This window comes from Gallinula chloropus (assembly GCF_964237585.1).
Source record: "Gallinula chloropus genome assembly, chromosome: 1".
In the NCBI taxonomy this organism is placed as follows: domain Eukaryota; kingdom Metazoa; phylum Chordata; class Aves; order Gruiformes; family Rallidae; genus Gallinula; species Gallinula chloropus.
The window spans coordinates 4,904,178-4,926,220 of NC_140085.1; the positions used below are offsets into that span (position 1 = coordinate 4,904,178).

At 42.0% G+C, this 22,043-nt stretch overlaps 1 protein-coding gene across 1 annotated transcript in view; it reads right to left on the reverse strand.

Annotated features, from left to right (window-relative positions):
- The window catches only part of ITIH5 (inter-alpha-trypsin inhibitor heavy chain 5), a gene marked incomplete at both ends in the record, with an annotated part of 47,515 nt that overhangs the window by 20,101 nt on the left and 5,371 nt on the right, over positions 1-22,043 (reverse strand). The window contains 5 exons of the mRNA XM_084264071.1: positions 5,560-5,676; positions 6,247-6,416; positions 15,120-15,370; positions 17,618-17,722; positions 19,483-19,646. Of these exons, the coding sequence (XP_084120197.1) occupies positions 5,560-5,676; positions 6,247-6,416; positions 15,120-15,370; positions 17,618-17,722; positions 19,483-19,646 (807 nt within the window). The remainder of the gene's footprint in view (positions 1-5,559; positions 5,677-6,246; positions 6,417-15,119; positions 15,371-17,617; positions 17,723-19,482; positions 19,647-22,043) is intronic.

Consider the following 22,043-nt stretch of genomic DNA (forward strand, 5'->3'; position numbering starts at 1 on the left):
ACCCAAAGCCACTCTCAGACATAAGCACTAAGTCTTTATCTATAACTCTGCAGAGAAGACATCTACTAAGGAAAAACTTCTCATGACAGAGGTAGTGTCATATCACTCATTCCCAAGGGAACTCAAATTACATCATGTGGATCTCAGAGAACTGCCTGTCGACACTGATGACTTTATACACTAATATGACATAGAAGACCTCACACCAGCAGGCTTCCACACAGGGTCCTACAAGCGCTTCTGAGACTCAACTGCTCTTCACAGTTAGAAACAGACTGTCCCACATAAGCAATGTGTAGTTCACACCCTATGTTAAAGAGGTGTTTAGTTGGAAATAGCAGTGCTCTTGCAAGCAATGTTAGACTAATAGCTTAAATCTTATCAAAGATTAGGTGGATTAGGGGATTAGGGGATTTTGTACAGCCACAAGCCCAGCCATGGGTTTGCCAGCTAAACAGACAAGACTCTGTGAAGAGACAAGCACAGGCAAAGAAAAGAACCTACTTAAGTTCACATAACAGATCCATGATGAAAATGTGAATAGAAAACAGGTCTGTCTTCTAGGTATTGCTCCAGCAGCTGAAAAAACCCAATTCCAGCTTTGAAAGGACTATGAAAGAAATCCAGATCCATAGCTTCACAGACTTGTATGGGTATGCTAGGGCCTTGAACTTATTAATAGCATTTAATGGCTCTGACCAGCCCCACCTGGATGTCCACACACACACCCCTACTCATTTAAGCTCCAGCTTGGGCCCTCAATCCCAGTCTGAGTATCAGACCAAGACACATGCTGTAGCTGTCTAGCTCTGTCACAGCTATGCCTAGTCATAGACCTCAATGACCCTAATCCATAGACTTCCCAGTTTGATTTTGCCCCTTACTTTTCACTGTGGGCTTGCCTGGTGGTCACTGGGCAGTCTCTGCCACTTCAGCAGCACATATTTTCCATTCATCTTTTAATCAATTCAAGAAAACTCCCATTGAAACCCTTGGGAGTACTCTCCGTGTCTTCATGGGGTTTCAGTATAGACCTCAGCAGCATTTCCATGCCAAACTGCACTTGCCTTTGCATCCTATTTACTCTGAGCCCAGTTAAGGGACTTGCCATTTATAGGTGGGCTGAGGTCTTCCTGGGAAATTCTGTCTCAGCATGGAGCAAATCATCAGCGGACAGGATGGCTGTTAGTCCTAAGACCAGAAACAGATCCTTCCAGTCCTGAACATCTGAGGGCATCTTGCTCTGAAGACTACTTGTTTCTCTGTGGGATCCTGTCACTATTTATGAGTTTTAGGGTTTGGGGAAGACATTATTTTGCTGCATGGAAAGTACTTTCCTCTTTCTTGGAAGCTGGGCATTTAAGGTCTACATGGATCTGAAACTTTATTTACTGTAGTAGTTCCTATATTCCACATTCACATTTAAAGAGAGGACTGACATGATACTGCTACTGTGTATTTCCAAGTAGGAGGCAGCTGCATGAAGTTGTCAGCACTGGAGACATGGCATACAGTTCTTCTGCATTCCCTCAGGCTGTTGCTTTCCAGAAGAAATGGAAAAGCTGAGACAAATCTCTCTTCTTCACATTAGCTTTAAAACCACTAAAGGCTGTAATTAGTATTAGTACTTTTTGCAAAGTCCCTTGGCAATTTAATGTAGCTCTCCCTGGCAGCAGCCACTATTTGGACTAGTAGTCAACAGGCACCCAGCCAGTGCTGCAGCAACCAGCCGTGGTCAATGGAGTTTGGAGAGAGAACAATGAGTCTTCAGGTGCTTGTCTGCCCTCTCACCACCCTGAAACTACTCAGAGGGTGTCTGCATGCTGAGGCACAGAGATTTAGGGGTATGTCTATGTAAGGCATTTGGGTCCTCAAAAGGGCTTAGACAGTGTGGGTCACAGATCAAGAGCACCAACAGTGTCCCTTGGACGGGTGCAGGCAAATAAACTGAAGCATTTGCAAATGCGCAGCAGGTCCCAGCTTCAGTGGAGTTCCTCCTAGCACAATTAACCTCAAAGCAAATTACAGTCTGGCACACTACCACTGACAAGTTGCCAGGCTTGCGGTGTAGCCAACTGTTTAACTGAGTGTGTGGGTATTTATTGCCTGTGGGAGAGGTAAGGTGAGATGTATCTGTGGTTGAAACAACTAGGTTTTACTGCGAACCTGCAAAACATCTGCAGATTCATCCTCTTGGGGACACGTTCATAGCTTGGAACATGCTTGCTCTGTAACACTGAATTGCAGGTTGATAAAGGTCCTTCTTCACCATGTTGTGTGAAGCTGGAGATAATCATGGTAATCACAAGGTGGTGAACCTATAATTGGCCCCTCTTTCTCCTACTTACGCCAGTCTAAAACTGCTATGTCCCCCTCCATCTCTAAAGCCAAATGTACCATGCAAATCAGCAGGTAAGGCTATCCAAAGGGCAAATAATTTTGCTTACCACTAAACCTTTCAGATACAGCCTGTTCCCCAGGATCTCCTGGCTCCTGTTAAAAGCAACTATTCTGCACAGAGCTTACAGTCTCTTTGCAAATGAAGGAACAAAGCTCATGAGGCCAAAACCAGCATTTTCCTTGCCAGTGGGACAGCAATAAGGATGTGCAAAGTCTTGAATCTATGAAAATATGTTTTATCATGATGCTCAAGACTTTTTTCTTCATGACCTTTATCTCCCTGCCAGTGCTGGAAGGTATATGTGACCAAGGCCTAGATCCTCAGTGAAGGTGGAGTGCTGTAACACAGTTGAGTCTGCTAGACATGACCAGAATTCAGAAGCTGTGAAAACCACAGGAGGAATATCCACATTACAGAATCACAGAATCATAGGGGTTGGAAGGGACCTCCAGAGATCATCAGGTCCAACCCCCCTGCCATAGCTGATCTTTCCCACAAAGCTAATATATGCCTCAGTGATGTGATGGGAATGTCTCAAGGGTCTTAATGATTTGGTTTAAGCTGCTCAGTTTCACTATATGTGTTTGCAACTGGGTCTGGTCAGCCTCTTGATTCAAAGACTGAGGTATCTTAGGAAGAACGGGATGGTGGGAACAGATAAAAATTCATGTAGGATAAGGAAAATCTTGAGAGAGGGAAAGAGTCAATGACTCACAATTAGATTGTGGGAACTGCAGGATACATGAAATCCTGACCCCCATTTGGCTCACTTTGCCTTTAACTTCATGAAAACAGTTGAGTGAAGAGTTCAAAATCTCCTTACATTACTATAAAAAAGGGTGCACAGCTAATGTTTCTCATCCTTGCTTATACAACCCTAAAAAACATCCTTTGCCATAGTTGCTGCAGCTGACCTGCAAGAGCATTCTTTACAAGTGCTGACTGTATTTTTAGCTGATCTTGCATGTGACTCAGTAGAGAGAAATGAGGAAAGATGGTCCCATGGGAATTCCTAGCTCTCTACACGCCACCATAGATCACCACAGCTGCAAGACTCTGAGAGAAAAGAAGAAAAGGAGGCATTTCCTCTGCTCAGATGTATCTTACCACCAGGGGACATGTCTATAATTTCACAAACATCTTAATAACAACAACAATTATGTAAAAAGGCCACTGAACAGGCATGTGTCATGGCTCTAACTGATCATACTTTCTTAGTGTACCAAGAGGCATGTTTTTCAGCCCATCCTAGATTTTGGTCATTCCTTGTGGGAGTTTTATGGTCATAATTCTGTTATGATCTATTTTTTTGTAGCAATTAAAATCAGAGGAAAGTAAGCACTCCCTGCAAATAGCACTCCTCCATAATGTACCAGCGGTTCTCCATAAAATAGAATACTGAGATAACAGGCAAAAAGTTGGATGCACCTTCAACAAAAGTTCTGGCTAGACACTTCTCCAACTTAAGGCTCAAGACCACTTATTTGTAGCTAATGAGCCTAAAATTCTTGTATGTTTAGCAGTGGGAGCTGGCTAGGCTATGAAGCAGACCTTCAAGGGTTAATGGTCATGTTATTTCTAGTAAGTATTTAAAAAAGAAACACTTAATACACTCAGGAGGAGAATAAAAGCTTTCATAGTACAAGGTTAATCTGCTGACCCAAAGCACTACTTGCACAGCTCACGCAAGCACCATAACCCTTCAGAGTCTTAATCTCCCTAGTTCAGTGCTGTGTCACTGACTGCTTTCAGCATGGAGGGCTGGGTGCATTAGCACAGAATCTGTTTATTCTGCGAGGCAAGGCAGATATTTTTCAGCAGAAGGATAACAGAAAGCTAAGAGCCAGGCTCTGTCCACAGGAATTTGTAAAGATTCAAAGGCATCTTTATTCAAGAACTCATTCAGCATAGTAGTAGGTATGTTTGTTAACAACTCTCTGTTTGCTACTCCAGTCACTGGGGAAGATAATTAGGAGCCACAAAAGTCATACTCTGTTTCAGCTCACAGTGAAGATAATCTGATGTAACAGAGGACACAACTTCTAATTTAAGATTTATGTTTACCACTGGAAACAGACACTGAAGTTTGAGTGCAGAGAGAAAGGCATATATGCCCCCAATGTCCTTGTTCAAAGACAGTTTTCCCAGAGAATGACCATGGTTTGTGTCTGTCATGGACATTTGGGCTGGTTTTGGTAGTCAGGGAAAATAAAATGCTCTCAAATAACCACATTTTCCAGAAATATCACCATATTCTGGGGATGCAATCAAGGAGTCTGAATGGACTAATTAGAGCCCCTTAACTGTCCAAGATACAAGTCCAAGTCATTGGCTTTCAGTCATTCTAGTAGAGCTAAAACATCACACCATCCATACAAATTGAAATTGCCCTGTACTGGTGTCAAACTATGTGGAAAGTGTCACTTCCCACTGCCGTTACCTTGGACATGGTTAGAAAGTAGGAGGTAAAGATGTACCCAACCAACAGAGAGAAGCCAGCTAACCTCTCCATATCTCATGCCAGTGGGACAAGTCTTCAAACAGAAGGAAACAATAAAATGTTTAGGCACCAGCCTGAACCCTCCATGTCAATTTTAAGCTTTAGTGATGTGCCCTTTAGCTTGGTATGTTGGCTCATGTTAAGATCTGTGCCCTGCAAAAATGTCTGAGATTTGTGCTTGAAGGACTTAAATACTCAGATAGGACAAATTGACCTTTTTCAATAGAACCTACTGAGGTGTACATTGCAAAGGGTATTACCAAGGTAGTTTAAAGACAGCAGTATCTCTCTGCTGGTAAACTGGATACAATGGTCTGCTGAATGCACTTTGGTGGGAATTCTCCCTAATCTTCTTCTCTTCAAATTGCTCAGAACAGAACTGCCCAGAACAATCTGATCTGCAGCATCCTAGCTCAGTTTCAACAGCATTGACCTTTTTTACAGAGTGATGAGGTCCTCTGCACTTGTTCCCATCCTATTACTACTAGCATGATAATTCCTCATTGTAATTAAGGCATCTTGAGGTGTCTTCATAGCCTCCTCTCACCTCAGACACAGAAAGCATTTTTCAGAAGAACCCACCAGATGACACAAAGCCTGAACCAAGCTCCCTGCAGCCTTACCACCAACCAGTCTGTAAAAAATGCAAGGAGCTCACCTGTTTCAGTTTCGTTCCCACCATGGAAGCACTGCTGTCAAGCACAAAGACAACATTCTTTGGCAGTGGAGGAAGATCTGTGGGGGCGAAGTAGTGCACGAAATACCCATTAAGAATCTGTGGAAGAGAGAGGAAGTCAGGAGTAGAAGGCAGATCATGATGCAGTGTTCCACATACTTCATTATGGGATATTTGGTTGGGCACAACTGACCCTGCTTTCAATGTTTGTGGAAGATATGAGTGTTCCTTGGTAACCCTCTTAATCCTGGTCCCCTGGTTATCTGTACTGGGGGAGCCTAGTGGAGGTCTCCACATCTCCTTCTATGGTGGACATTGAGGTTTCCTTCCGAATGCATTAAGAATATCACATAAGTACCTGGGGATCAGAACCATGACCTGCATTTTGGGATATGGCCTTGTGTCCAGATATATACAGCCAGCATATTGAGAAAATGAAAAGCTGATACAGAAAAGAAACTCAGTGAAGTAGGTACCTGTGGGTTTTAAGTCTGTCTTGTGGCTGCTGAGTGACTGGTTTTATTTTGAATAGTTCTTACAGGATAGAGAAGTAGCCTTCATGTGGAAAACATTTTTTTAGGACATTTTCTAGCTTGGAGTGTGCAAGACAATTAAACCATCAAATATACAGTTAATAAAACAGAAAACAAAATTAGTTGTATACAGCACCTGAACGTCACCAACACTCAGTTCCCTGTTGACATCGTATCTAATTATGAAGTCTCCCAAAATGCCATTTCGGGCAATCCTGGTTTGCTCAACAACACTGGGATTGAACGTAATTTTAGCTAAGGTTTTGGTATGTCCAACTACAGTAGAAGGAGGAGGAGAAACATCACCTGTTGAGATAGAACCACAGTATTACAAGTTTTTCCCATTGTCTTACAGACACAGCACACAGTTTTACCACGGGGTCAGGTCAGCTAGCACAGTTAGATGCTGAGATTAAAGATTCAGCTCACCAGTGAGAAAACAAGAATTTAACAAACCCTCCCGTCTAATTCTAAGCTGAAACCAACACTGCAATGTTATTAGGAATATGAATGTTTAGGCAGAATTCCTATGCTCACTCCTGTTTGGAAGTCACCAAACTCAAAGACCAAATACTCTCTGTATGAGCGTTAATTGCTTTCTGTAAACACAGTGTCAGGCATGCATGTGGTATTTATTCCAGCCAATTCTAGACATTTAGAGTGAAGATCCTATACCTGAAAGCCTGCCAGTCAATGCAAGTTTGATTCATTTGACCTGTATGAACATTTCCACTAGGATTAGATGAATCATACTGTAGGTTTCCCCCTTTTGATTATGAAGAGTTCTTGAGGTGACTTGTTCAGATGTACTGTAGACATATGAGGCGGGATTCATCTGACTAATTGATTGTTTGATCTGACAAGCATCTCTTCACCATGTCTGCATCTGAACACGTCATCCTAGCTGCCTTTATGTTCAGCAGAGTTATCAGCATAGTCACTGTCTTACAGACTGAGACAAAATCCAACACTTGCTAGTGCAGTCATGCAAACTGCGTCCCCAAGATACAGCTCACACTAATCTCCAAGGCCCTTCCTGAGAAAGATATGCTTTTCAGAGGGCTTCTCAGAGGAAGACAATAGTTTAGGTCTGAGTCACCCTGAGGGAACTTCTGCTTGTCCTGTTAAGTGTGTTCATTTTCTAAAGTTGAGGGATATGGAAATTCCTTGTGGTGTTGTATGCTCAAAATCCCACTTTACTTGCTACTGGTGTGCCAGCTGCTCATTCCCTCTAAACTCCATAAGGACCCTTACAGGAGTCTGGTCAGAGGTCAGATTTGGCCTTGACCTTGCCCAGACTTTGGAGGCTTTGCCCCTTATCCTAACTAGCTGTTGGAAACACTAAAATAGATTTTCAGCTTATGTTCTTCTTGGGTTCTTCAGCTCTCACAGTGATTATACCAACATTCCTCTGAGGCATAGGATTTCTATTATATAGCTCATGTGCTGATTAAAATTGGTGGGAATGAGCTCTTAATTATACTCTGTGTGCATGTGTGTCAAATCTCTGCCAAAAATAGCCCAAGAAGTCTGTGGTACAGCAGGGAAAAGAAAAGATGGGTGAGATTCAGTTCTGGTTTTGGTGCATTTTACAGTGCAAGTAATCATACCTGGGCTAATTTTCTAGCAGGGGTGTTGGAGCTCTATGATCCTTGGGGTCCCTTCCAACCCAGACCATTCTATGATTCTATGATTCTATGATTATGGTCAGGGATCAGGTCAAGAGTGTCAGGGAAGATTAGATACATCAGGCCAGATATAAGTATCTGCTTTAGGACAATTTTAATAATGTGCTATACCCAATTAAAAATATTGATCACAATGAGAAGGTGCAGGCAGTCTTGAAAAGCTCCTCCCCAGGAGTTCCTGTAACACTGTGCCAAGGAGTGGCACTTCTTCATCTTTGTTAAGTGCTTTGAACATCATTAGAGGAATGCAACATGGTATCTGTATGCAGCACTGACAAAAAGCACCACACATCAGATCACAAAGTGATTTTCAAAATCAGATGCCTATAATTATGCTCATTTACAAAGTGGGAAAATAGAGGTATGGAGTAGTTACCTAAAGTCACCTGAATTCCCATAGGTCAAAGCCCATAGAAATTTCAGGACTAGGGTTCTTGTGGGTTTATAAAATGATTAGCCAAAGCTGTGATGTTTACTCTGAAGTGCTATGTATAATCTAGACTCCTCTAGGCAAACTCTATGCAGACTCCTCTATGCAAATCAACAGAACTCTTGGATGTTACTTCCATGTTGTTTTGGCTTTACTTCTTTAGCTGTGCTGTGAGTCCTCTTGAATAGACAAGGCACAAGTCATGGACAAGTGGTGTTGAGTGCACCCTCAGCAGGTTTGCCCATGACACTAAGCTGCATGGTGAGGTTGACACACTGAAGGGAAGGGATGCCACCCAGAGGGACCTTGACAAGCTTGAGAGGCAGGACTGTGCAAACCTCATGAAGTTCACCAAGGCCAAGTGCAAGGTTTGGGCAGAGCAATCCCAAACTCAGCTACAGGCTGGGTGGAGAAAAGATTGAGAGCATCCCTGAGAAGAAGACTTTATAGCAGCCTTCCAGTACCTAAAGGGCCCTACAGGAAAGTTGCAGAGGGACTGTTTACAAGAGCATGGACTGATAGGACAAGGGGTAATGGCATTAAACTGAAAGATAATAGATTTAGTTTAGATATTAGAAATTAATCCCTGCAAGAGTGGGTAGTCACTGGAACAGGTTGCCTGGAGAATTTATGGACACCCCATTCCTGGCAGTGTTCAAGGCCAGGTTGGATGGGGCTTTGGGTAACCTGGACTGGTGGAGGGTGTCCCTTTCCATGACAGGAGGGTTGGAACTAGATGGGTCTTAAGGTCTCTTCCAACCCAAACTTGTCTATGATTCCATGATTCTAATACCATACTATTGAGGCAGGGAAGGGTTTTATTCTAAGCCAAACTTATACATAAATAAATTATAGTTGGAGGACCAGGTATGTGAAAGAAACTCATCAGCAAAAGTCTTGAACTAGGAGGCTGAATGACAGATATTACTCATTTTCAATAATGTCAAGAATTGAGTCTGCATCATGGCTTCTCTGACTATGCCAATTCCAATCCATCTATCCTGAGGGAAACAGAGAGAAGTCCCAGCCAGTATGCTGATATCACTTAAGGATACTAGTTTTGGATCTCAAAAGGATCTTATAAAATGATTACCCACAGCTTTGACTTGTATTCTTAAACCTGTGTACAGTTCAGATTTCTCCTGAAGTCAAGTCATAAATCAATAGCTCTGTAACATTTTACTCCCATCTTGATTTGTTTTTACTTTTGTAGCTGCCATACAATCCAATGAATCAACAGATGTAATGTGTTTTTAATACACAGTTCATCAGATTTGCTTGTATTGGCCTTCCTGGATTTCCCATCTGTCTTCTATCACTTCCAAAATCCCATTTAACTGCCAGTATGTGGGAAATGCCCAGAATTCTCATAAATGGCCTAACAGCTCATTTATATTTTCTGATCTATTTGAGGGTTTCATATTACTTCTCAACTGCTGAAAAACAAGGATTGTTGTGGGTTAGGCTGCCTGGCCATATGATATCAGAGTTAATGAAAGTCAATCTCAGGCTGGAAACAGAAGCTATACATCCATGCCTGTGGCCTTTGGACTTTACTTCTGTGTTTCTCCATTGTAAGTACATTGACGAGTGAGCACAATATGCTGTGTGCCAAAAAAGCTTGAGTTCCAGTCCTAGCATTTCTATGGACTCTGACTATCTGAAATTAGCTGAGTTCATCAACCACTTCATGCCTCAGTTTCCTCAGATGTTTAAATGGGCATAATCACATGAATCCAGTTTTGTAAAGCACTGTAAAATTTGATTGGGATTGTGTGGATCACATTGCATCCCTCTATTACTCCTCAAAACACTCTTTGGAGGTGAGAAATGTCATCCCCTGTAACATGAAGAGTGCTTTAGGAATGCCTGGAGAGGACATCTCCAAGCCTGCTTCACATAGTCATAGTCAGTGACAGGAATAGCTGGGGAAGCTCTCCAATCTTCTTCATAATCACTCACCTCCAGAACAGAGATTAAAACCAAAAAATGTATTATAAAGAAGGTACAAAATGTGTTTTTTTTCCCTTGGAATCTGGAAAGCAGCTTATCTAATCCATCGCCTGTTCCCAGACTGAATCCCTTCCTACTTAATTTTTTGACATGGTCTGGAAACACTCCAGACCTGTAGCAATGGAAACTCAGTACCTGCCCTTGCCAGTCCTTTCCAGAGCTTCACTTTTTTACTGGTAGACATTTTCAATGTCTAATTTACATTTTTATTTCAGGACTATAAACCCATGACTTCTTGTCCTTTCTGTTAATGACATGGAAAACCCACTATTCTTTTCCCCCTTGCAGCAGCCTTTTATATATTTGAACACAGAAACTAGTGTCTTTGCCCAGGTTTCTTTTTTAGGCAGCACTTGGTATCTGGATCACAATTACTCTCCTCTGTTTATTGGCCCAATCCTTTCATACAAGTGACTGACTGAGGAAAGTCTATGAGATATTGCAGAGTACAGATCATGGATGAGCTCCAAAGATTTGAGCTGTTGTATGCTCACACTGAGGTAATTAATAGAACCTTCAGACAAATTTTCCACCAAATTCAGCTGAAGAAGTAAACAAAGCAGGAAAAAAAACATTTTTCATATGCAACTGTAGTCCTCTCATGATGAACAGGTAAATTATTTTGGAGACTGGCAAAGTGAGGATTAGAGCTCAAATGCAAAGTTCATCCTCACAACTGTGGTCAGAAATAAAAACCTTTCTGAGACCTATGACTTCGAAGAGAAATAACCATTCTCAGTCAGCCTAGTGTCTCCCTGCCTAAGTCCAGGACTAGTTCTCACACTGGAGGAAAAGCATGAGAACAGTCATCTCTGGGGATGTATGATATCATTCAGAAAATGGGTGCATTCTGAGGTCCCCAGAGGCTTCAATGTCTCCTGTTTTGGAGCTTGTATGTGATGGAAGACAACACCTGCACATGTCAAAAGGTCACTTTCCAAAATATGCCTAATATATTCCTTTGGGAAAAATACAACTCCCAGATGGAGCTGTGTACACAGGAGTCACTGACAAAGGAAATATCCTGGAAAGACCTGTCATCCCATTGTCTCTGCTCCATATTCAGAGAGGATGTACGCAGGACTTTGACAGCCACTGTCTATAACAAAGCACATCTTGACTTTGCATAAATCACTGGAAATTTGAGAAACCAGGTCCAGTCTTTGTATCTGGTGCCCTTACAGTCAAAACCAGGCAGAATTGGACTCTTAACTGCTTCTGCTCCTATTGCTGTGATTTCTGTGCTGTTTTATAAGGGGGAGGAAGGGAACATCCTTCACTCTTTCTTATCAAGGGACATCTTCTGTCTATAGGTCTCTAAGTTTTGTCTCTGCTATTCATCACCAGCAGTTTGGCTGCAGTCAGAAGTGCAAATCCTGAATGACCATTAAACAGAGAAATTGTCTTTTCCTCTATGCTTCCAGCTTGATACATTTTCTCTGTGCAAAGCATGTTGAGAGGATTGGTTCACAAAATAAAGGTCAACCATTCCTCCACTTTTGATCATCTACACTATTGTTATTATTTTTTTCATTAGCTTTACTAACAGCATTTATTGTCACAACAGGTTGGAATTCCAGTTATGAGCATCAGTCACTGCTGGTGCCTACCATCTGGAGCTCTGGATGACTCCAAAGCCAAACATACTTGATTTTCCACTTCATTTTCCTGCCTTACACTGGATCTTCAGGATGCACTCAGAAAAAGAATGTAGTTTCTTAACTAGGTCAGGCAGAGTCAAAAGTATCTAAATCACTTCTGAAGCTATATCCTATCCTCAACACTGACTTCAGGTTGGTGGCATTTTTGACATTTAACTGATGGCATAATACATTTTTCACCCAATACTCTCAAGGTAATTTATTCATAATTATCAATATCTCCCATTTTATCAATAAGCATGAGATACTACAGACATCTTTGTAAACACAGAAAATTGAGGAAGAGAGTTTTCACAGCATATTCAATCTCAAACCAGTCAGGCAGTACCATTTGCCAATGTGCAAGCCTCCATTCCTAATTTGGTCCTCTTTTTTAAGTCATGACCTCTCATTTGGGGCACTACAGGTAACAACACAGTATGGAAACATCAGGTCTGGCATTCTTTGTTAAACACTTATTTACTAAATTGCTGCCATGCTGTTCAGTCAAGGATACTGGAGAATTTTAAGCTACAGGAATCCAAGAAGAGACCAGGCACCATCTTCTTGTTGGTTTGCTCCCAGTTTGCAGCCTGTCTGCCAAGCAGCCACTCATCAAATGTAAGACTCACAATTCACGTGTCTTTCACTTGAAAACCCAAAGCCTTCCCTGAAGGTCTCTCTGGATGTCCAGATCTCATGGTCTTGTGGCTTTAGGTGTCATATGAGCAAGAATGGTTTTCAGGGAGGATATAATGACTCAGATGTTTCACTTTTTGTGTCAAGCTAGAGAGATGACAGCTAACCAGAGTACAGTTGATTTTCAAGTGAAATGCTCCTTGCCTTGGCCTTGCCTTCCCTAGGAGTGTTCCATTTCCATTTGTGGTTTCCATTTGTGTTTAGGGCAGCAGGAAGTTCCTGTTGTCTGCTCCAAGGGTGATTGATCTTGTTGTCCAGAAGCAGTCACAAACAATAAATCCCTCCTATTCAAAACAAGCTGTCCTTCTCTGTGACCTATATTAGACCCTTCTGAGACACTCTGCCAATTTCTTCTCTTTATTTTGGTCTGGCTGCTGGTAATGTCCCAATATCTTTATCTTGCCTTAGATCAGAAAGAAGCTCAGCAAACCTACTGAGCTCATTAACACTATGCACTCATCTGAGTACCAATGAAGACTTGATCTGGCATAGACACAACCCACTCCTGACTGCCCATGATGGAACCCAAAAGCATGTTTGGCATTTCAGTTGCTTCCATAGCAGTGATTTCACCACAGCAAACGGATTTCACCAACTGTAGAGAGCAATTCCACACAGAAAGGGTTTCTAACTGAATTCAGAGCAAGGATAAAGCACACAGAATCTGAGTTTCAGTTGCTTTATCCGTCCTGAAATGGGACATCTATTTTATACACTTTACTGGCTAGGGAGGATTATGGAATCTTAGAGTTTGGGCCCATTTTTATATGAGCTGCCTTGAAGCTGCAGCACAGTGCCAAGAATGATCAGAGCTCATGGATTGCCATTTGGAGCACAAGTTGCAGGAGTTTTCCCTGGATGTCATTTACATACAGGAATTTTCATGCTGCACTAGACCAACAGTGTGTCTGGTCTGCTTACTCTGTCTCTAACCTTGATCAATGCCAGATGTTTTGCAGGCAAATATACACCACAATGCACTATGATACTCCCTGATAGGTGGGAAACATTTCCTGTTCCTCCTGATGAGGGGCAGAGCACATTTATCACACAGTGCATGTACATATGGCAGAGAGACTAATTAGTTGTGTAAGGATTGACCTGAAATTAGTCCAAGTCACCAGGAGCCTTGATTTCAATGTGATTTGGATTAAATCTGTAGGATCAAACTCAGTAATCACTTTAACTCCATGTTCACATGCTTTAAGGTCTTTACCTGGCAGACATGTACAGCTCCACTGGTTTTGCTGGCATTATGTCACTTAGAGTAACTGAGGATAAGGTCTCACAAGACTCCACATCCTGCTTTCAGCTCTGACTCACCTTCTTGGTTTTGGTGAGAATTTTTTGTCAACATACAGTAATCATAGTATCTTGTGGTCCTCACTGTTAGTTTACACTACAAATATTACCTTTACACTGTCTGAACAGCAAGTGAGGACAGTTGGAGGTAAGAGTAGATACTTGGATTGCACTTAGTACTTTGGCAAAACATGGATTTTCCTCTTGGAATTTCCCATGCTCTGAAATGCAGGATTTCCTATCTGCCTTGGCATGGATGGATGGAAAAAACAATTCACTTAAAATAAACAGTTCCCAGGAGATGTGGAGCCAGGGAAGAGCCTGCTCAAATGCTGAGCACAAGGCCTGAAGGCCCAGTTCAAAGCTTGTAAAGACAATAGCAAAACATAAAAATCCTATTGAGTTGAATGAAATCAGCCCTACACTCATTAAGCTTCAAAGTTCTCACATGCTTATCCACAGATACCACACAGACAGAGTCATCCATAGAAAATAGAACAAAACCGTTTATGGTAAGACTGAATTCCCACCACTGAACTGCACAGAGTTCATAATCTTGACATCCCTTTCATGTTGTAACCGTTACACTAGCTTTCATGAACCACAGAATCACAGAATAACAAGGTTGGAAGAGACCTTTAAAGATCATCAAGTCCAACCATTCCCATCCTAAGCTAAATCATATCCCTAAGTACCTCACCTACCCTTTTTTTGAACACATCCAGGGAAGGTGACTCAACCATCTGAAGCAATCTTCTGAAGCAGAAGATTGCCCTGACAGTGAATGAGAGACCTCTAAATAAGAACTGCTGATGGCCTGTGATGCTCAGAGTCTTGCTGGTCACTGAAATGCAGCCACCTCTGGGGTGGAAGCTACCTCCACTCATACAGGGAGTGGAGCAAGAGGTAAGAATGGAAAATAAAAAGTGTATCTTTCTAAATAAAGTAATGGTTGGAATTTGCCTAATGAGCTTCTAACATTCAGTTTTCTTCTTGTCTTTATGGCATGTGTGCTCTAGTTTCTAATATAGACTTGATCCCAGATAATACTGCTTTAGTACAATTTAGGGGGTTTGTTTAATGCCTCATTTGGAGCAGAGGGATATTAAATGAAACACCAGTCTTCACAATCATGCAAGACTACCTTGGAGAACTCCCAACACTGCCGACCCAGTGATTGAGAAGTGATTAAGGACCAAGGAGTAACAGAACTGTGGGTCATAAAATCTCTCCTTACCTTCAACTTTCCCATTGCCTTTGTGCTTGCTGTTTCTGAGAGGAGGCACTTCCAGTGAAACTATGCCTGAGTTCTCCAGGATGTTCACCTCCACTCGTAACCTCCCCACCAGCTGCTGGGGCCGGATGCTGAGCATATACTCATATTTTCCCAGTCGCCTTTGCAACAGCTCTTCATAGTGCAGTAGGAACCTGGCCTGCATCTTGCGAGGAATGAAGACAGAAGCTTTGAATGTCTCATAACCATTCTCCCTAGAAGGAAAATCCAAAGACACCTTCATACCCCATGCACATCACACAGCACCTCCTCCAGTGAATGATGAATCTGGATTTTATCAGTCCAATGAAAGTGTTTTTTATCATTGAATATATGAAACTAATAATAAAGAAAACATTGTAAGGTTTGTAGGGCATGTAGGAGGTTTCCATAGGAGGAAAGGTCTTCCAAGACAAGATGACTTCTTACAGAGAGGAATGTGACAGACACATATAACATGGAGCAGGGCTGGAGGAAAGGCTGTCTCTTGGTTACTTACACAGAGGATTTGCAAGACACAAGTTAATTCTTGACTTCGCCACTGCTGACTCACTGCAATATCTTAAGCAAGGTAGAAATTAATTCCTCTTCCCTAATATGAGCTGTTTATATATAACAGGAATGAAAAATGTTCATGTCATGTAGGAGTAACTTCAGAACTCATTGATGTGAGATTTTGGTAATGCCCACGGTTCAGTGAGTACTGAAGATTTGAGACTTTTATTTCTCTAAAACATATTTTAAAATATGCATTTTTAATGCTAGCCTGAACAGTTGGAATGACAGCTGTTGAGTCATACCAGTGGTCTAACAATGACAAGTCGTCACCAGCAGAAGAAAATGCACATATAGTGCCTCAAGAGAAATACAGAACTCTTTCAGCTTCTGCCAGTCTGTGTCTGGATCCTTTGCTAAAGATTCTTGATTTTTTTTTCCTACTAAAAAATTCATCTAGTCACTTTTTAAACCCTCATTAAGTTTACCATCCATAATTTCTAATGGCAAGAAACACAGTTTAGGCAAAAAATACCTTACTTCGACCATTTTGAATCTGGCATCCAATAATTTCACTGTTTTCCCTATTTTTTCTATGAAAGACAGAAAATAAAAGAAATCCTTATTCTCCTTCACATACCACTCATTAGTCTATATCTCTGTCAGACCTCTCCAGTTCATCATCTTTCTGATCTTTCGGTTGGACTCAATGATCTTGGAAGTCTTTCCAACCAAAACAATTCTATGATTCTATGATCTGGTAATCATAGTCTGTTTAGCAGTTCCTAACCATGTGTTCATGCTGGAACAGTGCTGCTATTCCAGGTAAATGGGAATAGTGCAAGATTTTCCAGAGCAGCAAAATCCATCCAATGTTGCATATCTTTGAGAGCTATTTGGGTGAGATTAGAAGAGGGGAAATATCCCATAGTGCTGCTGGAAAGGTGCATTTAGATGAACACGTAGTTATTAAGAATTTTAAAGAGACTTCTTCCCATGCTTGAGAAGCCAAGTACTGAGAACAGGGCAAGTTAGCATGACTGCCAAAAGTTGCCTGTGGTTCTACCATGGACTAACTTTGTAGTCGTAAAATTGTAACTCACTGAATTTCTGTGTGCCTCAAATTTTTTGCCTGTTATTCAGGAGGTAACAAGATTTCTTTCCCTCTCAGGTACATCCCAGAGGATCTTGGAAGTAAAAATGCTGTGTAACAGGGTTAGAAAAGGCCACATGCAATTTTACATGACTTGAAGCGTGAGAATGATACCAGGCAATGGGAGTAATACTCTATTTAGTTCTTTGTTCTGGTTTTGGAAGGGATTGAGTTAATTTTCTTTCTAGCAGCCAGTATGGTGCTGTGTTTGGGAGTTAGGATGAGAATCATGTTGATGACACACTGATCTTTTCAGTTGTTGCCAGTCAAGGACTTTGCAGCTTCTCATACCACCCTGCTAATGAGAAGGAGGAAGGACACCCAGGAAGCTGAGAGGGGACACAGCGGGGACAGGTGACCCAAACTAAACAAAGGGGCTATTCCATACTATGACATCATGCTCAGTGTTAAAGGGAAATGGTGTGAGAGGGTCATGTAGCTGCAGGACAGTCCAGCTTTGGGATGGCTCTGAGTTGTACAGTTTGAGTTGTACAGTTCAGTGAGAAGCTGCATTGTTTATCACCAGTTTTGTATATTTTGTTAAAAGTCTTGTTGTTATTTCTCCCCCCTTTGCTGTCCCAGTACATTGCCCTTATCCCAACCCATGAGGTTTGCCTTTGTCTTCCCATAATTCTTCCTCCTGGGGGGGTGGGTTGTGAGCAGACACATGGTGCTCAGCTCCTGGCTGGGGCTAAGCTGTGACATTCTTTCTTCCTGTAAGGATATAGGTATGCCAAAGCAGCCAAAATAGAGATGGGAGGAGAGTATGTCACTTTGTTACTTCCCTGACCACAGCTAAATGCACCATACTTACCTTCCATTTGTGGGGCTTGGGGGTTTCTTGTGCTTTTCCTTTTCATCACTATGTTTCTTTTCTTTCCCTGTGACCTCCCCATAGTAAGTCTTATTGCCAATGCTCCTGGAGAAACAAGAGATGTCAGCATGATCACTCTGCACCCATATGCAGTGACAACTGTACAACTTGCTGTAGAAGGGCTCATGGACTGTGCAAATGTGCATAGGCCAAGCGTGCTACTGTTGTAAATCTAGAGTCTGCTCAAGTCTCTGGTAACTCAGAGAATTGAGAAGTTCACTGGCTGGTTATACAAGCAAAGTACATTTTTAGTCCAGGAGTTTACCTTTCTAAAATGCCAGTTCAGTAGCTAATCTCCAAAGGATAAGGATGCAAACCAGAAAGCAAAGCAATTGCCAAGAAGCCAAAAAAGCACTTTTTATTTTTTTGTCTGGTCTCAGACCTACCATCTGTGTCAATCCACATGGCAATATTCAGGATAACTGCCCTCAGGGACCTGCCTCCCTAACTGGGAATGAGTTACAGCATGTGCTGGGTTTGGCTGAGGTCATTTTCTTCACAATAGCTAATACAGGGTTGGTTTGGATTTGTGCTAAAAACAGTGTTGATAAGGCAGAAGGTTTAGTTTCTGCTGAGCAGTGCTTACACAGAGACAAGGGCTTTTCTGCTCCTCACACCACCCCTCTAGCAGTAGGCTGTGGGGTGCACAAGGAGTTTGGAGGGGACACAGCCAGGACAGCTGACCCCAACTGACCAAAGGGATGTTCCATAGCATATGGCATCACGTTCAGCACATAAAGTTGGGGGAAGAAGAAAGCGGGGAATATTCCTAGTGATGGCGTTTGTCTTCCCAAACCATTGTTACACATGATGGAGCCCTGTTTTCCTGGAGATGGCTGAACACTTGCCTGCCCATGGGAAGAGGGGAATGAATTCCCTGTTTTCCTTTGCTTTGCTTGTGTGCATGACTTTTGCTTTACTTACTAAACTGTCGTTATCTCAACCCATGAGTTTTCTCACTTTTACTTTTCAATTCTCTCCCCAGTCCTGCAGTGGGCAGATAAGCAAGCAGCTGCATAGTGCTTAATTGCCAGCTGGGGCTAAACCACAACACGGGGCCATGGACTCCATAAGGAAACAGCCCTTAACATATGTTTTGGCTGGCCAGTGGCAAAAGATTGGTTTTCCTCCTATTCAGTCCAAATGGAAGTCTTTTTAAAAAAGCTGGTCCCCCATCTGCTGTGATCAGGTCTGGTCTATGGCTCCAGTATCTATCAAAAGAGGGGATCTGAGCATGACCCAATTGACTCATGACAGTGAGTCATTTCAGTATGAGTTTGGTTGCCCTCTACTTGCTGTATTATCCACAGAAAATGCCTATCACCTCCAGCAGCAAATGAACCCATCTGCTGAGAGGAGTTGACTCTCCTCATCCATTGATGGTACAGATAACCCTGAACAAGGAGCTTCTTAGGCACCACAGTCAGTCAGGCAAGGTAACTATTGTGTGCCAGTGTCACTGAAACTTTAATTAGAAACATTTGTGAGGGCTAGCAGAAATTTTTTGGTCCAAATCAAAAAGAGAAGAAAATGAGGAAGTTGTTAAAAGACACTTGGAAAACAGAGTAATTTTCTTCCCCATGTACATTGAGGACTTGAATGTTAGCATCCTGTCATCTACAGACGTGCTCTGGGGCCATGAATAGTCTAGGATGGAGTATATCACATGTGTTTATTTTTCTCTAAGAAATGCAAGAAGGCCTTTATAAGTCCTGCTGCAGTTTAGCCAGTTTTTGAAATCTCAGAGAGCTGTCTCCAGGATGGGAGAACCATTGTCCACCCAGCTGCCAGCATTACTTACTTACATGGTAAAGTTGGAGATGAAGGCTGCAGCTGGGATCTGCATCTCAAAAACGCCTTCACGTGCCTCAGATCCACTGTTCACCATTGTGCATGACACCGTGGTGAAAGCATACCGGGAAATGATGGTGGATTTCACACTGAATTCAGACATCCGAGGCCTCGTTTCCTGTAGGTATCAAAAGGTTACCCATTGACAGCTAGATAACTCAGTGTTTCAGTGGGTTTAATACTTTAAATGCTCAAGCAAATAACCACCCTATGAATATTAGACTACCCTATGAAAAACAGACAACAGCAGGCAAGGTGGGCTCGCCCTCAAAATTTCAGGTGAGTTGTAAAAGATAAACAAGGACCATGGTACTGCGTCTGTTCACACACAGGAGCAAAGGCTACAGTCATTCTTCAATGCTTGGGAAGGGTCCAGGAAGAATGAGAAGCTCCAATTATACCAGCCTTTATGTTGTGAAACACACTGACAAAATCCACCTATATCCTTAATTGCACCCTTCAACTCTGACTGTGTGAGAGGATTATGATTAGTTCCTTATGGGCTAGGAAGAGAAGCCCAAAATATGTCCTCATGGAGTCCAGAACTGATGTCAGAGAAACTGCCCTGTGGAACGTGCACAAGAGCAGATAAGACCACTTGAAAAACTGAGGTCGCTGTGTATGAAACAGCATCTCCACATTCATACAATCAAATCAATAAGTCATGTAAACAGAAAAACTGCTGTCAGTGGAGTAGGTTGAGTCCCCCGCTGCTGAGAATTCACCCTGGATGTCTCAGCCAATGGATGTAAGAGACTTAATAAGAAACACTGACACTGTGACATCTCAGGCAAAGTATTTTAAGCCTTTTAGCCCACATTGGATTCCTTCCAGCAGAGAAATGGCAGAGACTGCAATGAATGACACATGATGTAGCAATGGAAGCTGAAAGCCAATTCCTGCTCCTTGGGAATGTGTTTTTTGCACAAGTCCTGGGTTGGAGCATTTCTCCAGTCTAATGTGATTTTTTGACAGCAACATCTCCATGGAATTCAACAGTTTTCTTTCTGGAGGACTTCAGTGCATGTAACAATAAACAGTCCATCTTAAAAAAAAAATTAAAAATATCTGTATCTTGCTTTAAATAGTCAAAGATTGAACCCTCAGTAGCAGAAAGAAGTTAATGAGTAAAATACATTGCAAATACGGAGTAATTTCACTAAGCCAAATAAACTGAGACTCTTCCTATTGAGGTTAATAAAAAGTCACAGCCATGTAAGATTGTGAAGACAAGAACATGATCATCAGCTGTACTTCCAGACTTTTCATGTGTATGAAAATGACAAATGACTTAAAAAAGGGAGCAAGTGTTTGCATAATGGGAAACAAGAACATTGCAGTAGTAGCTGATCTCATCAGAAGCAGGACTATTACTGAGCATCCAATTAACCAAGCTGCTGGGCTAGTGAATTCCAGGCAGACAGAAGAATGAGGATCCACTGGAAACAATCACTGTCTTTTCAAGGCATCACTGGCAATGGTCTTGGAATAAAGCCCCACCTACCTACAGTTCCAAAGCTTGAGAAGCCTTAGATAAATGTGTCTAAAATGAACTTAATCATGATAGATATCTTTAACAGCTGGAGAATGTGTGATGTGCTCTTGCATCCACAGTCACCCTGCTTAGCACAGGCTCAGCTATGTGGAGAACAGCAAGAAATTAGCACTTTTAGGGTGTGATCCATCTCACTGATTTCAGACAGCTCAGTGTGGTGGATTTAGACTAGAAAGCATCTGCTGATCCCCCCTTTAGACCACCAGTGGCTTTTATTCAATCACTTTCATTAGAACCAGGCTCTGCTGTTCTTAGGACCTTTCCTCATACATAGGCATGGCTTTCCAATCTCATTATCCTGAATATGGAGAGGATGGGGAGTGTTGATAGGAAGTAGTGTTGTAAGAACATTTTCAGATATAATGAGCTGATGTTTCATTCAGTCTTCCATAACACTTAATTGCCTGTGGCATTAGCAAGAGATACAGAGGAATTAATAACAGAAGTAAAAGAAAGAATCTGAAACTACAGCCAACTCCTCAGTTCCAGATCTTCTGCACCCACTCCCATGTTCTGCATTTCATCATAAGCTGTGGGTTCAAACACAGCTGACAGCTCCACAGCAGAAGAGGATCAAGCCCTTTGTCTTTTACTTGAGATACAAGTGGTTCTGCAGTGAGGGATCTGACACTGAGTCTAACAATGTGAATGCAGTGATGGATTCATCTGAGGTCAGAAAGTCTTTAGAGTATGACAGAGAACATGGATTTGCTGGTATTACAAGAAGAACATAAAAATGTTTGTACTGGGTGAGAACAAAAGCAATTCAAACCCTGTAGCCTATCACTGGCAGACATCAGTAGTACATGCTTAGAGAAGAGTGTAATATCAGCCCAGCCTGCACTGATACTACCCAGAAATATTCTCTCAGTTTTCAGTAATTTGTGGCTGAAGAAACACCTCAACAAAGATGGCATTTTTGTGCTTAGCAAACCTCAGTGGATTTTTCTTCTATGACTT